The sequence below is a fragment of the Cricetulus griseus genome, chromosome 4 (assembly GCF_003668045.3).
Source record: "Cricetulus griseus strain 17A/GY chromosome 4, alternate assembly CriGri-PICRH-1.0, whole genome shotgun sequence".
Lineage (NCBI taxonomy): Eukaryota > Metazoa > Chordata > Mammalia > Rodentia > Cricetidae > Cricetulus > Cricetulus griseus.
Genome location: NC_048597.1, coordinates 64,295,254 through 64,309,042, shown reverse-complemented (window position 1 = coordinate 64,309,042; position 13,789 = coordinate 64,295,254). Strand labels below are relative to the sequence as shown.

Genomic DNA, 13,789 nt, shown 5'->3' with positions numbered 1-13,789 from the left:
ATCAGTATTTTAACACACACACACACACACACACACACACACACACACACACACTATATATATATATATATATATATATATATATATATATATATATTCTAATTGATGGGTGGTAGTTCTAGAAGCTTATGTAATCGTGTCAAATGTGAATTTTTGATACATACATTTGTGTAAGTAAGAGTGAAACAGGCTAATTGGCATATTTTCATCTCAGACATATTTTTCATTAGTAATTTTAACCTTAGAATTTTCCTGAAATTAACATTTTCTATTAAGGAATTGAGTACCATAAAAATTAGTGATTTACTTAAGAAAATGAAGATGGAAAAAGGATCAAAGATTAGCATTCTACTGCCTTGTCATGTTTATCTAATAGCCCAAATGTAATTTTGCCCAGATGGCAACTGAAAACATTTCAGTCCTTGTCAAATACCTTCTTATCAACAGCAGAGGTTGTTTCCCTGGTAGAGGTGGTATTGCTATTTCCCTGAAGATGAAGACAGACAATCATGAATGCCCATGATCTACGTTGATAGTGAGCTCTTCCTGATAGTTCTCAAAGGGGTTGTATCCCAAGAACAGGAGTCCAGACACTGCTTATTAAGGGCTTCATGAGAGCTCAGCCTTTCTATGTGTCTGTGGGTGTGCGTAGATGATCTGCAGACTTCTCTTCCTACCTCCTCTGCATGTAACCTCATTTTAGGAGCTACCACACTTGCTGAGCACCACAAGACATGGTGTGTTCTGTCCTTTGGACTTTAGAAGAATGTTTCAGCAACTACTGTCCAGTCCATCCCAGAAACCAGATACTGTATCCATCTGAAAGGAGATTCAGCAAGCACTGTCATGGATGCTTCTTTCTAGGACTGAGATCCAGTGGTCCACACAGGGAGCTAAGGAAGGATGGGCACAAGTTCAAGCTCATGTTAGAGACTATGTCCCAAAAAAGAGGGAGGGAGAGAAGGAAAACAGATTCACACAGGAGGGTCTGGATTCACCTGTTTGGCAACCTACCCCTTTCAGACAAAAGACAGATTCTGGGAAAAGCATGTGAAAAATCTTCATCTCCAGTAGAAGCTATACTTTCATATTTTTAGTCATGACAGAGGAGTCCCCAGGTTGAGAAGACGGAGACAGTGATTCCTTGAAGGAGACAAATCCTATTTTTCTCTTTGCTTGCCATGTCGTTGCCCTTCCTGATGGTTTAAAAGTACTGCTCAGCTAAATATTTGGTAATGAACTAGGTTCTACATCTACCTGGTGATCACGAGTCATGCCTCCCCGAGATAACTCTCCCTCTGCCCTCAGATGGATGCTGAGCCACTGTCATTATGGCATTCAAAGTTGCTTCCCGTCTCTTTAAAGATGGTGGGTGCCAAACTTGAAACAAACTTTATAGAGTCCTTTGAGAGGAAAGGGCAAGAGGCTGGGTGCCCCTTCTCCCAGTTTGAAGCAAGAGGAAAAATTATAAATGAATACAACAGCAACACGTAAACACTTTCCTCGCACTATGTTGCACAGTTCAGCTTGTTAAAGGCAACTCCTCATTTTCCTCCTCTAAGGAACACATCATCAAGCTTCTCCATGCTAATACAAATTCTGCATGCTTACCATGTGTATAGCATTGAGTATGTTTGTCTATTGGATATTTGTCTGTACATCAGAATTGTTGTCATTCTTAGACTTATTTAAAAAACTTGTCCAAGTTCTTCTTTCTAGATATTGAAGCTTATGCATTCTCCCAGCCAGTGCATCCCTGATCCTTAGCATTTGCCCTCCCGAGCCCCGCCCCCTTGCCAGATTAGCATGACACTTACTAGTTCTTACAAATAGTTTTTGATGGTTGGGCTTGCAGAAGTGAAACCTTGGTTGAACTTAGTAATTGATGATTGAAAGGTTAACAGCTTGGTTTTAGAAACCTACATGATCTTGCTTAGCATTAGGATCTTTGTTGTTTTTAGATGATTTCCCTGTTAAAATATCCGTTTTTCTATTCCTTTTATTCCTTCCAGGATTCCCTCCAGCCTCTGTATTCCAGTTTTTAATAGAGAAATGGAATAAGATAGAATGTATGTAGGAGGGACCTCAGAGACAGAGGGCTGTAGTTTTGTTTTGTGAATTAATTTTCTGTGACATTTTTGTCTGTTTTGTGCGTTTTTTTTTTTTTTTTTATTTCAAGACAGGGTTTCTCTGTGCAGCTTTGGAGCCTATCTTGGCACTCGCTTTGGAGACCAGGCTGACCTCGAACTCACAGAGATCCACCTGCCTCTGCCTCCCGAGTACTGGGATTAAAGGCATGCGCCACCAAAGCCTGGCCTGTTTTGTGTTTTTTAGAAGTATTCTTTGCACGTAAGTGACTGCTCCTCGAAAAATTTCAGCTTCTGAACAACCAGCAAGCTATAGGAAGGAAGCAGTCTCCATAACCAAATGAGTCGCTTTGGATAATATCAAAGTGTCACAACTTGTGTATCTGGGGGGCTGCTTGCATGCTGGTATTTCCCTGCCTTGCTTCCTGGAGTGGGCTTGTTGTTCAGGTCATATAGTTCAAGGCGATAGTAATACAGCCGCCCTTCCCCTTACCTGGTCATAAGCTTTATTTTAGTTAAATTCCAAGAGTTTGTCCTTCTCATAAATTGAACTTCTTGTTATCCTTATGTATATACAAGTCTTTTCTTCTACTTGAATAGGATTTTGTTAAGGCCAGTTATCAAGTTTAATACATTTCGGTGCCCCTAGTCCTCATCCCATACCTTTGACCCCTCTAGACTAGCCTTCATGCCATTTTGAAATAAGAAATCTGGCCTTTTGTCCTATGGAAGCTAAGGCAATTTTTTTTCTAGAAGGCAAACATTTGGATGTAAAACAATTACAATAAATTACCAGCAGATAATAGCTTTTAAAGAGTACTATGAAATGGCAAGCTTGTTAACATCTCATATGTATTTCCTTTCTATAGGTGATTTTCTTCCACCCCCACCTCCACCCTTAGATGACCCTGGTACCCTTCCACCTGGCTCTGGACACTTCCCTCCTCCTCCACCTCTGGATGAAGGCGCTTTCAAAGTACAGGTAAGAGCAGTATTGAAGTCTGGTTTATAAGATATGCTAGGATGCCTAAGAATTCAGCTATGCTTTCTGTGTTTGTGAGCATTTACTCAGAATATTTCCCCAGCATGCAACTTACAAAGAGTTAGCACACTTCAGTGTAAAATACCCGAGCCATGCTCAGAGTTAGACTGGCTTATACTCAGAAGCCATGGAAAAATTTTACCTACTAATTTCATTTTATAATTCAAGATTATATTTTAAAGAAGTGCTGTTTGAGAAGTCCACATTTTTTGGCATAAAGCCAAGCCTTAAATCTTTTCCCTCTTTCCTTAAGCTTTGTATTCTATATGAGTAAGAGTAATATTTAAGGCTCTGCTTGTTTGAAGTGGGCCCTCACTGGCAGCAACATTGTTTTCATGAAAGCAATAGTAAGACATCCTAGGGCCTTTTCTTCTAGATATCCAAATATGAAGGTTAGATGGGTATCAGTGACATATGGGCACTGTACCTCACAGAGTACAGAATCTAACTCCGGCTAGGTGCAGAAGCAGCAAGAAAAATAATTTTGCTCTGACCCAAGGTGGTCAGCACCTCCAGGTAAGGCTGAAGACATCATGCCAGGATAGAAAAATAATAAAATTACGAAAATTGCCATTCTCAGATAAGGTGACGTCATTGTAGATTTATTGAAGATAAAAATCAAGACCTTGTCTTAGAGAAACCCTGATTTTTCAGATGAGATGGAATGATGTCTGATGTTTACTTATGTACAATCAAACATCAGAACCTGTGAGTTACAACAAACAGACACACTGTGTTAATGCTGGTTACTGTGGCGTGCTTTATTCTGTTATTCAGTCTGCCTTTGTATGTGCTCGAGGTGTCCCACAAGGAATGTGATGGAAGAGAAGTTGTAAGGAAGAAATGGTTAGGGTCTGAGTTTAGGCTGGGAGTATAAAGCAGAAATTATTTCCCAAATAATCTTTGTTCCTATGTAGATATTATCTGAACAATGGGAAATCCTATGGCAGAAAAGACAGGCATAGTTTGCACTCTGTGGAACTTGCAGAGGGCATAATTTAAAAATTCTCTTGTGCTTTTTTTTCCTGGATTACTATTAAGTCTATTATGCTAAATTTGGAATATTTGTACTCCAAGGATTGGCTGAATATCTGCAGTTTGAAAAGTAGTTGAGAGTGTGTTCTGAATTAGTGACCGTGGGCAGATCACACCAAGTCCTAGTTGTCCTTTACAAAGAAGGTAGCTATACCGCCTTAAAAAGTTGACAACATTACTGTGTCTCAATGTTCTAATTGATATAGCTAGATGATATTTTGATATTTCCGCTGATATTGTATAATGCAAATAATAGCAATGATAATAATTATATTATCAAATACTAGGTGAAGCTGATGATGATAATAAAATTATGATAGATATGTGAACCTACTAATCACAGTAACAATAAAGTTTTGTCCATGAGTTCCATTTACAAATCACCCAACCCATGAACATAGGATGTTTACTCAAATTTCTCCTTGCTATACTTTTATCAGTAATGGAATAGTTTCATTGTGAACATCCTTCACATAATTAAAAATTGTATTAAAATTTATTGATGTTTCTGTAGCTACCATGAATGTACCTTTTTTATAAATTCTTTTTCAGAGTTGATGGCTAACATAAATATCCTATTTACCTTTATATGTTGATTATATATCATTGTAATTTTGCTGAATTTATGTATTAATTTAATAATATTTTCTAGAGTCTTGGGCTTGTCTGTGTGTGTTCACTTTGTCTGAAAACAGGGACAGTTCTTCTTCCTTTTCCAGTTTGGACTGCTTTTAATTCTTTGTCTTGTCTAATTGCCCTGGCTAGGACTGCCAGTACTGTGTCGAATAGAATCAGTGAAAGTGGCGTCCTTGTCCTGTTCATGGGGCTTTCATGAAAATTACAAAAAGTCTCTTTCTATGTGGACTTTGTTCTGATAAATGTACTCAAGCCATGGCTTTGTTTTTGAAGAGGAAGGAAATAAACAAGAAGTCTGTTGCCATGTTGGCTTATGTTCTCTGTAAAACAGAAGGGAGGATGATAAAAAATAAAGCAATGTTTGCCAAATGGAAAAGGACAAATCTGGTAGGGAGAGGGTGTTGTTTTTTGAAGCTGTTCATATGACATTCTTGGTAACTTAAAAATGATGTCCATGTCTTTGTCTTGGGAAGGAGAGCGTTGGCTGTGGTTGTTTCTGACCCTGTTCTGACCTGGTATCACCCCCTTTAGGTAGAGCTCAGTGCATCTGAGGCATTGTCATCACTAAGGATACTGAGTTTGCACTTTTTCCTCTCAACTCTGGTAAAGCCTCATCTTGCCAATTCCATCTCATAGCTGGTAGATGTGTGTTTTATGTAGAAGTCTGTTTATATTCCCAGCCAGATTTTCAGCTCCGAGCCAGAAGAGTTTCTACTAAGTATGGCTACTGGAAGATACTCAGGGCTGAAAGGGATTTCGGTGGTCATTGAATCCAAACCTGGGGCCAGATTTCTAGAATATAGCACTTTTAAGCACCCACTGAGGGGATTAATTCCCAACCCTCTTTGGAAATGGGGAGACTGAGATGCAAAGAGATGTCTGTTTATACCGTGGTTCTGACAGAACTCTCACCTGACCATACCTCCCTCTCCACCACTGTTGGTTGTTTTTGTACTGTACTCAACTTGTCCTAGTCCTCTATTAAGCTGTAAGGTTTACTAAGCTGGAAGGTTCTCTGATGTGGAGTAGGCGGTTGCATGTTGTATCTGGTAAGAATAGGTATTGCTGGAGTTTAGCTTGGCTTACTGAAATTTTGATATATGCCATATAAACTTCCATAAAAAGGAAATACATATTTACTGCAAAGAAGTATTCTTGTTTTGGGAATTCACATATTTTCATGGGAAAGATAGATCTGAACACAATTGGGAGTTTTTTTTTTTTTTTTTTTTTGGCCAGAATCAATTTAAAGTTTGTACTGGCTCCTTAACAGTCCCTGTATTAATTTGTTCCTTGATCATTTTAGATAAAATGAATACATTCAATAGGTAGGTAGATGCATTAAGCTAGACAGTACGTCTGCCTCAGAACTTGGCCTCCTCAGTCTGGCAGTCTGGATGTTCAAGCTTGGCACTTTGCTCTGAGTTGATGTCACAGTCTGTAAATCTCTTTTCAGTCAGTCAGCCCATGAACAGGTACAATGTTTCTTGTCACTTGGTCAAGAGGACAGAATATATTTTTTAAGGTATTTTAAAATACATTTATTTTCCAGGAAATTAGACATCATACCCTTTACTTCTTTCTATTCTTTAATTGGTAGTGTTTTTTTTTTCTTTTTTAAATATATGTAAGAAAAAGGGCACATATATAGTGAGGCAGTGGTTATGGATAAGGAGATAGATTAGATGTAAGATACACACACACACACACACACACACACACACACACACACACACGCCTGTACCATACACAGAGAGTACAAACAACATGCACATATTCCTGAGTTGCTTGGTAGCTTCACAAGCTCCCCAGGCACTCACCTGGCCCTCTGTGTGATACTTTGGTTTGATCTTTTCATGACCTCCAGGAAACCATCTTTGACTTGACCTAGGTTGTGGTCTGACTCTACAGCTTGCTTCTCCTTGCCTGGTGTGCAGCAGTTGCAAATCTTGTGTTGTCCTTTCTCTGTTTGTATTTACTCAGGCCAGGTGCTTACATTTGCTTGTGTCAACTCAATCTCTCTACTGCAAAATATATTTTTTATCTTAGACTGATTGGCTCAACTGTTAAAATTTTCATATTCAAATGTGATCTTTTCCTTTAACATTTATTTTTAGTGCCTTTCTTCCTGTACTCCTGGAAAAGGGACAATTAGGGCTTGATGGGGGCAGGAGGAGAGAGAGGGGGGAGGGGGAAGGGGCAGTGTACAGCAAAGAGCTGGGCAGCAAAGCTGTGGAGAGAGGCTGGCATTTCTAAGGATAAAGTGAACTAGGCAGAGATTTAGCATTGAAAAGGAAGAAGAAGCCCCCCATGAGATTATACATCTTTAATCAAACTCACCTTTTTTGAAAAGAATTTAAAACCGATATATGTATGGTAGCTGATTTCTATTTGACCACTTTACACATTTTAGGATTAGTGACCTCCGGCCACAGCCATGGCCACCTTGCTCTGTGAGCCTACTGGCTGTAGTTTGGATGAATCTTATAACAGATGTGTCCTTACCTCTGCCCATCAGTATATCAAGGGAGGAGTACACTGATGCAGAAACAGATCCAGGCTGCTGAGCCCACGATGGTGGTAGTGGGGCATGTTGCAGAATCATAGAGAGGTTGACCAGCAGAAGCTCCAACCCATGCTAAGCCACATGACCTTTCCTTAGGGTGTTGTTAGAAAGACATTTGATCCATAAAACTATATGAGAAGGCCTAGGAAGCTCTTTCTCACTCTTTACTTTCTTCCTTTTAGGTCCATCTGCCCTAATTAATATGTAGATAGTGGTCCTGGCTGAAGAGGAGAAGTAAGGAGGTGCCTGGCTACTGATTTTCTCTTCCATGTGTGTGTATGTGTTTGTAGGTGTGTGTGTGTGTGTGTGTGTGTGTGTGTGTGTGTGTGTGTGTGAGAGAGAAGAAGAGAGAAGAGAGAGAGAGAGAGAGAGAGAGAGAGAGAGAGATGAATAGCCAGACTGATGGGTTCTTTGACATTTCTGAATTTGGTCAATATGATTTGCCAAAAGTGAATGCCAGACTTTTTACCTATTTGTTTTTTGTTCTGATTCAGCCTCTGGCTGGGCATGAGCAGGACAGACTTTGGAAATCTGTGCTTATAAACTCTTATAGACAGAGCTGATAGGAGCTACAGGAGTTATTCTACTAATTCCTTGAGAATATTCACTCTTTCATGAGGCATGTTCCCCATTCTCTTCTCCTCCTCCTCCTCACTGGTCTTCTTTTCAAAGTTCAGGAATCAAACCTAGGGCTTTATACTTGCCATACTCCTGGTTAACAGCACCCACAACCAATCTCTCCAATTTTCACATTTCCTCTACTGGGTGTGGTTGTACACACTTATAATCCCAGCTCTTAGGAGGCTAAGGAAGAATTGTGTTTTGGGCCAGCCTGGGCTATGCAGCAAGATCCTGTTTCAAAGTCAAAACAGACAAGCGATGAATTCATCTGAGTTAAGTTTCTTGGGATTTCATTCTGGAATTTATATGTACTCTCAACTTACCAAGCCTTCAAAAATAATCCAGGATACATCTGTGTTTTCCGTGATTGAAGCTTAGTGAATCTGTGGTCAAACGATCCCTGGGGAAGGTGCTTTGGCCAGTTCTGGTTGACTGTGAGTTAACCAGTGTGGTTGGCTCTCAGTCAGAGTTGTGTGTAGGGGATAACTTACTATGCTGTGGACTGCAGACACCATCCTTGCGCCTGAGGAATATGTACCTGTAGTTGATCCCTTTTGAATTTTTGGAAGTTCATATCCATTTTGTCTTTCCTATCATTTTTTTAATGGCTTCATCAAGATTGAATGTTTTTTTTTTCATTGAAGAGGGCATTACATATTTTCTCCTTACAAGAAGTAATGTAAGGGAATCAATTAATATACATTAAAGATTTTCAACTATTTTTTACTTTTTACTTTTTAATATTTTTTAATCAAAGAAAAATTATGTTCTTATGTATATGCTTTACCTAAATTATATACCAAGTAAGCCTGGGGTAGAACTTACTTTTCTTTATCTCATGTGTTATTAAAACACTTTTTGAGTGACCCCATCGCTATTTACTCTCCTTTCTAGGCCTGTTCTGTCATGCTGGTTTGTGTTTGCATTCTTCTTCGTGATTCTATCCTTTTCACGTGATGTGATACTGTGATGTATCTCATCTAGATTGTTTCCTTTGTTTTCACGTGTTTACTATTTCTGTCATAGTGTTTCATGAAGTAATTTTTTAGAAGGCTATATGAGTGATGTATCCTCCCAGTTTTCCAGTATTGGACAATTCCTTATATCTGAGTAAAATCCTATGTAAAAGTGTGATAGTAGATTCAGATTTACTATATCAAATACTGTACAAAGATCTGGCCTGTATCACTTACTCATTGTTGTGTTGATTGTTGCTGATGAGCAATTTGATGTATTCCCATCCCACCCCTTTTAACGTCATTTATGTCATCCATTCATCAATTTTGTTGTACTTGAGAGGGGAAACGTTTTAACCTTTCATTTGCCACAGTAATTCTTCCTAACATTCTGGTTGCCATCATTTTTCAAATACTGTTGTCTCTCTTCTGTTTCTGGGACTCCCATAATGCATATGGTAATCTGCTTCATGGTATTCATTGTTAGAGAAGATCCTTTGTAAACCTGTCAGTTCTCTGTTCTCTTCACTTCTTTTCTCTCTCTTCCTTAGATTTTAGTATTTTGTGCTGATAAATCGTCCTGGTGCCTGCCTCTCTTCTACCCACTCAAACATGCCTAGTGCTCATTTGTTTCTTATTATGTTATTTGTTTATAGAGTTTGGTTTTTTCTCTTACTTCTTATCAACAATTTCATTTTGTTCATGGTCGTTTTTTTTTTAGTTTGCTATTTATCTTCCTTTAGTTTTTTTTTTTTATATAAGAAGATAGTTTTAAGGTCTTTGCCAAACCATTTTACTGTGACGTATCTCATCTAGATTGTTTCCTTTCTTTTATTTTTTATTCTGAATAGTTCATCCTTTTTTACTGTGTTTTGTGATCTTTTTCTATTACTGTTGAAAAAAATGTACACTTCACACTGAAATATATTGGTAACTCTGGAAATAAGACCCATTCACCTCTAGACTTTGCTGTATATCTCTTTCCTTCTTTTGGGGGGGTGGTGCTGGGTGTGACTTTTGCTTATCTTTGGGGCAAGAATCACCATTAGATCAAAACTGGGAGAGTTAGATATCTTTTGTTAATGGACTCCCTCTCTTGAGCATGTGGAATAACAGTCTGATTTCTTTCATGTATGCATGGTTTGAATATTCTAGCCATCAATGTGTGTTCCCCTCTAAACAGGAGACAGTGACATATTCAGGGCAATCCTAAGTGGCTGCCCTTAAATGTCTGGGAAGGCACAATGCCATAGTGGAAACATGGCAACTACTTCTGTGAGTGGAAGCAATTGAATCCTTGCAGAGATCTTTGGTACTTGGAATATGAAGCACTCTGTGCCTTCCCTGCTTGCCCTAGGGAGAGGAGCATCTGCTTGCCAAGGTGGGGGGTTGGTTAATAGGGACTGTACTGAGAAATGAAATTAACCTAAGTTAACCACAGTTTACCAGGCTTCTGCCTGGAAGCTGGAATTCTTCAATAGATTCCAGAGTTCCAAATCTCTTGCATCTTAGAGACTATGTCATTGCTGCATTTGTCCAGTGGGCAAGGCAGACTTCCTTTTGTGCTTCCCACAATGCCATCTTCCCAGAACCTTCTGTCTGTGCTTTGATTCCTCTGATACAGGATCTTCTTCCTTCCTGTTTGTACTTTTGGTGCCCAGTGAGATTTCTTCCTTTAACCTTCTATCTTCTCCCGTTAGAAACAAGAATGCTAAGGGAATCATTGATGTCTGGATTCATTTATGAGTCCTACTATGTTTTAGCTACTATAGGACTCATCAGTTATCCTTCAGCTCGTTTCATAGGAAAGCCATCTTTATTGTTATATTCAGTGTTCTATAAAGTTTATTATTCCTCTTATTATAAGATGTACTTTTGGTTTGGCACACCACCATGTCATCTAGTATCCCACACTCTAAACCCCTGATCCTCTGATCATTGATCACATGTCCTGTTTTGTTTCTGTCTTCATCAGCCAGGTCTTTGCACATGGAAACAATTCTCAGACTTGTTCCAGTCCATTTATTTCACTGCCCATCATTTTAGTTCATTCGTTCTCCATGTTAAAAATGATTCATCACCTTTTTTTTTCTATTTCTTTCATATTCTAGCTGAATATCCTTAAACAGTTACTGTTCAAGGAATTGATGTTTTCTTCCTGTGGCTGTCTTACTTCCTGCCACATCAAGTTTCTTCTTTTATCTAGCAGTTCAGGGTAGCCCATAACCTACATTACTCACAACCCAGTTTGTTCTGTGTATGACCTTTGCCCTTGGTAGGATGTTACCGTTCTTAACAAATGTCAAGTTAATTTTCGCTACTTCACTTTTGCTGGCTGGGACTTCCTCATCTTTTGACTTGCAAGCAATCCTTTCCATTAAAAGAAAAAAAAAAACTTGTGCTTTATTTTTACACTCTCTTTCTCACCTATGCCTAATGGCCTGGCTCTGTCTCTGTATCTGCTGTGACACACCTGATGTCCCATGGCTTAATGACAAAATGCTCCTATATGTTCCTTGTCACCACATTTCTCAGCTTCACATGCAAAATGTCAATTTCACTGATATCGTTCTAGAAGATTCTTCTGTGTAGCAATGTGTGCCTCATTGTAAAGGCTACTGTGAAATCTGTTAGGCTACTGTGATAATTGGTTAAAGCTACTTAATTTTCCTGTCATCTAATGTATGCTTCTTTGTGGAGTGATGCCATTAGTTCATGTATGTTGATCCTGACTTTCATCTATATTTTATAAAACCAGAATTACAACATAGTATGGAGGAGTCCTGTCGATGTAAATTGTCATCACAAACTCAGATTTGACTGGTCCTTTTCTAGCTGATGGTCCCTGTGACGAAGAGATTAGAGGCTCACATTTCTTAACTGGACCACTTGCCTATGGCAACACAGTTATTAGGAAAGCTGACCAATAGCTCAGTGAGAAGTTTCTGTATTTTGGGCTATCTATTCTTCTCATTTCCTTTTTGGTACCCACCTAAACTGTGTACCATAGTTCCTATATGATCCATATTCCTCACTTTGTTCTGAGGATAGCGGATAGTTAATACGCTAGCAGATTAGTTGGTGTTTATTGATTGGTTGTTTGTGTCTGTGATTTGAGAGTAGGGACATTTTGGGAACTAAACTATGGACTATGTGCCTCACTTATCTGTTTGATGCTATTGTGAGTTTGCAAAGGGTTCACCGTGGACTACTTCTGTTGGCTTGGGATGGTAAGGAAAGGAAGTGGGAGAGGAAGTTAGATACATCTTGAGCAAATCAAGGTTTTCTATTTTTAGTCTTCTGCTACTGTTTGGAAAGTACAGCCTCCGTTCATGGCAGCCTCACATGTGTTTCCTTAGTGCCGTTTCAAAAAGAGGGAAATAAATATGGGATTTTTTTTTTTGTAGTGAAAATAGTAAAATCACATAGATTTCCCCTTTTTCTGTTGGTGAAACCTCAACTCCTCTAGGCACAGATTTCTCAACTTCATCTCTGTATGTCAAAGCACACCACCCAGAACAGGAGACTGGAGCCAACAAAACCCAGTATGATAAGATATGCTACTGAGCCCTTAGGGAACAGTACCGCAAGGAGAAGACGGAAGCCAGTGGCATTGCTATTCCATATTCAGTGGCCTGCTTGCCCAGCTAAGGAGTTGCCCTTGGAGAAAGGGGCCTTAGAACTGGTGACACAGCGATACAGTACTGTATTCTTTTGCTAAAGCTATCCTTTCTCCATAACTTTCCATGGTAAATTTTACCCTGGGTGTCTCATAACCCCTGCTGGCAGACCTGATAAATGGATAATCTCTTCAGCAGTCATGATTGCGTTTGAAGCTGGTTTACAATCTAAAGCTTTATGGATTATTAGAGAACAATAAAAAGCTCTATGGAGTCCATACAGGCAGGCTGTGACTGGAAGTGTAGAGGTAGCCCTGATATTGGCAAGGGGCAGCTTTGGAAAAGGGAGTATTTTATGAAGGAGAAGTAGCTATGTGAAGGAAGGCAGAGGTGGGTGCAAGGGAGGTGTGTGTGGGGAGTTTGGGGGGACTTTGGGGGCAGGGCACAGGATCTTTGTAGGAATCTCACTTTCTTCAGGTGGATGCTTTAGCATGCTTGCGAGTTTGTGGAAAAGAGTGTTCTCTGAGGCAAATGTGAGTGTGTAGTACTAGAAGTAATGTTGATAACAATCCCTGTTAATGAGAAGGTCTATACTGTCTCCAGATAGTATTGCGGCAGGAGGATGAAAATATTTGTGGATTTTTCCATTTTCTTGTCATTGTTCCTTAATTGAATATTTATTAAGGTCCAACGGGCTGCTACAAATATTGTTAACTTATAGTTGATTTTTCAGAACACTCAGAAGATTTATAAATACAACAAAAGGAAAGTCATAGCACCCCTTGGAGGTCGTAAACATATTTGCCCTTTCTACAAATGCGAAAGTGAAGTAGGCTATGCTCAACCCTCCTAGGACTGTGGATGAGATCCAAGAATTGCTGAGTAGAGGAAAGTATTTTCCATCATTAGGAATTGGATTAGAATGTATTACTAAGGAATTATGCTTAAATGTACTTAGAGTTGTGAGGTCTTAATTAAATTGTTCCACTTACTACTGTTAGCATTTGGTTTAGCAACTGGCTGCCAAACTATGCCACTATATTTCAGTTTTAGTGTGGAAAAGAATTTGGAAAAAGGCTAAATGCTTAGTGCTCACAACTTTAGATTTGTTCAGTCTAGGGGAGGTGCTAGGGCTGCACTTTTTAATAGATGTCTCAGATACTAATGCAGTCAAATACAGCTTAGCTACACTTGGAAACCCAATTCCTGCCTGTCTTTGTCATCAC

At 39.2% G+C, this 13,789-nt stretch overlaps 1 protein-coding gene across 3 annotated transcripts in view; it reads left to right on the top strand.

Moving 5' to 3' along the window:
* Positions 1-13,789, top strand: part of Lpp (LIM domain containing preferred translocation partner in lipoma) — a 606,110-nt gene that overhangs the window by 266,142 nt on the left and 326,179 nt on the right. For all 3 annotated transcript variants that reach the window (XM_035444680.1, XM_035444681.1, XM_035444679.1), the window contains one exon: positions 2,957-3,069. In XM_035444680.1, coding sequence (XP_035300571.1) covers positions 2,957-3,069 — 113 coding nt within the window. The remainder of the gene's footprint in view (positions 1-2,956; positions 3,070-13,789) is intronic.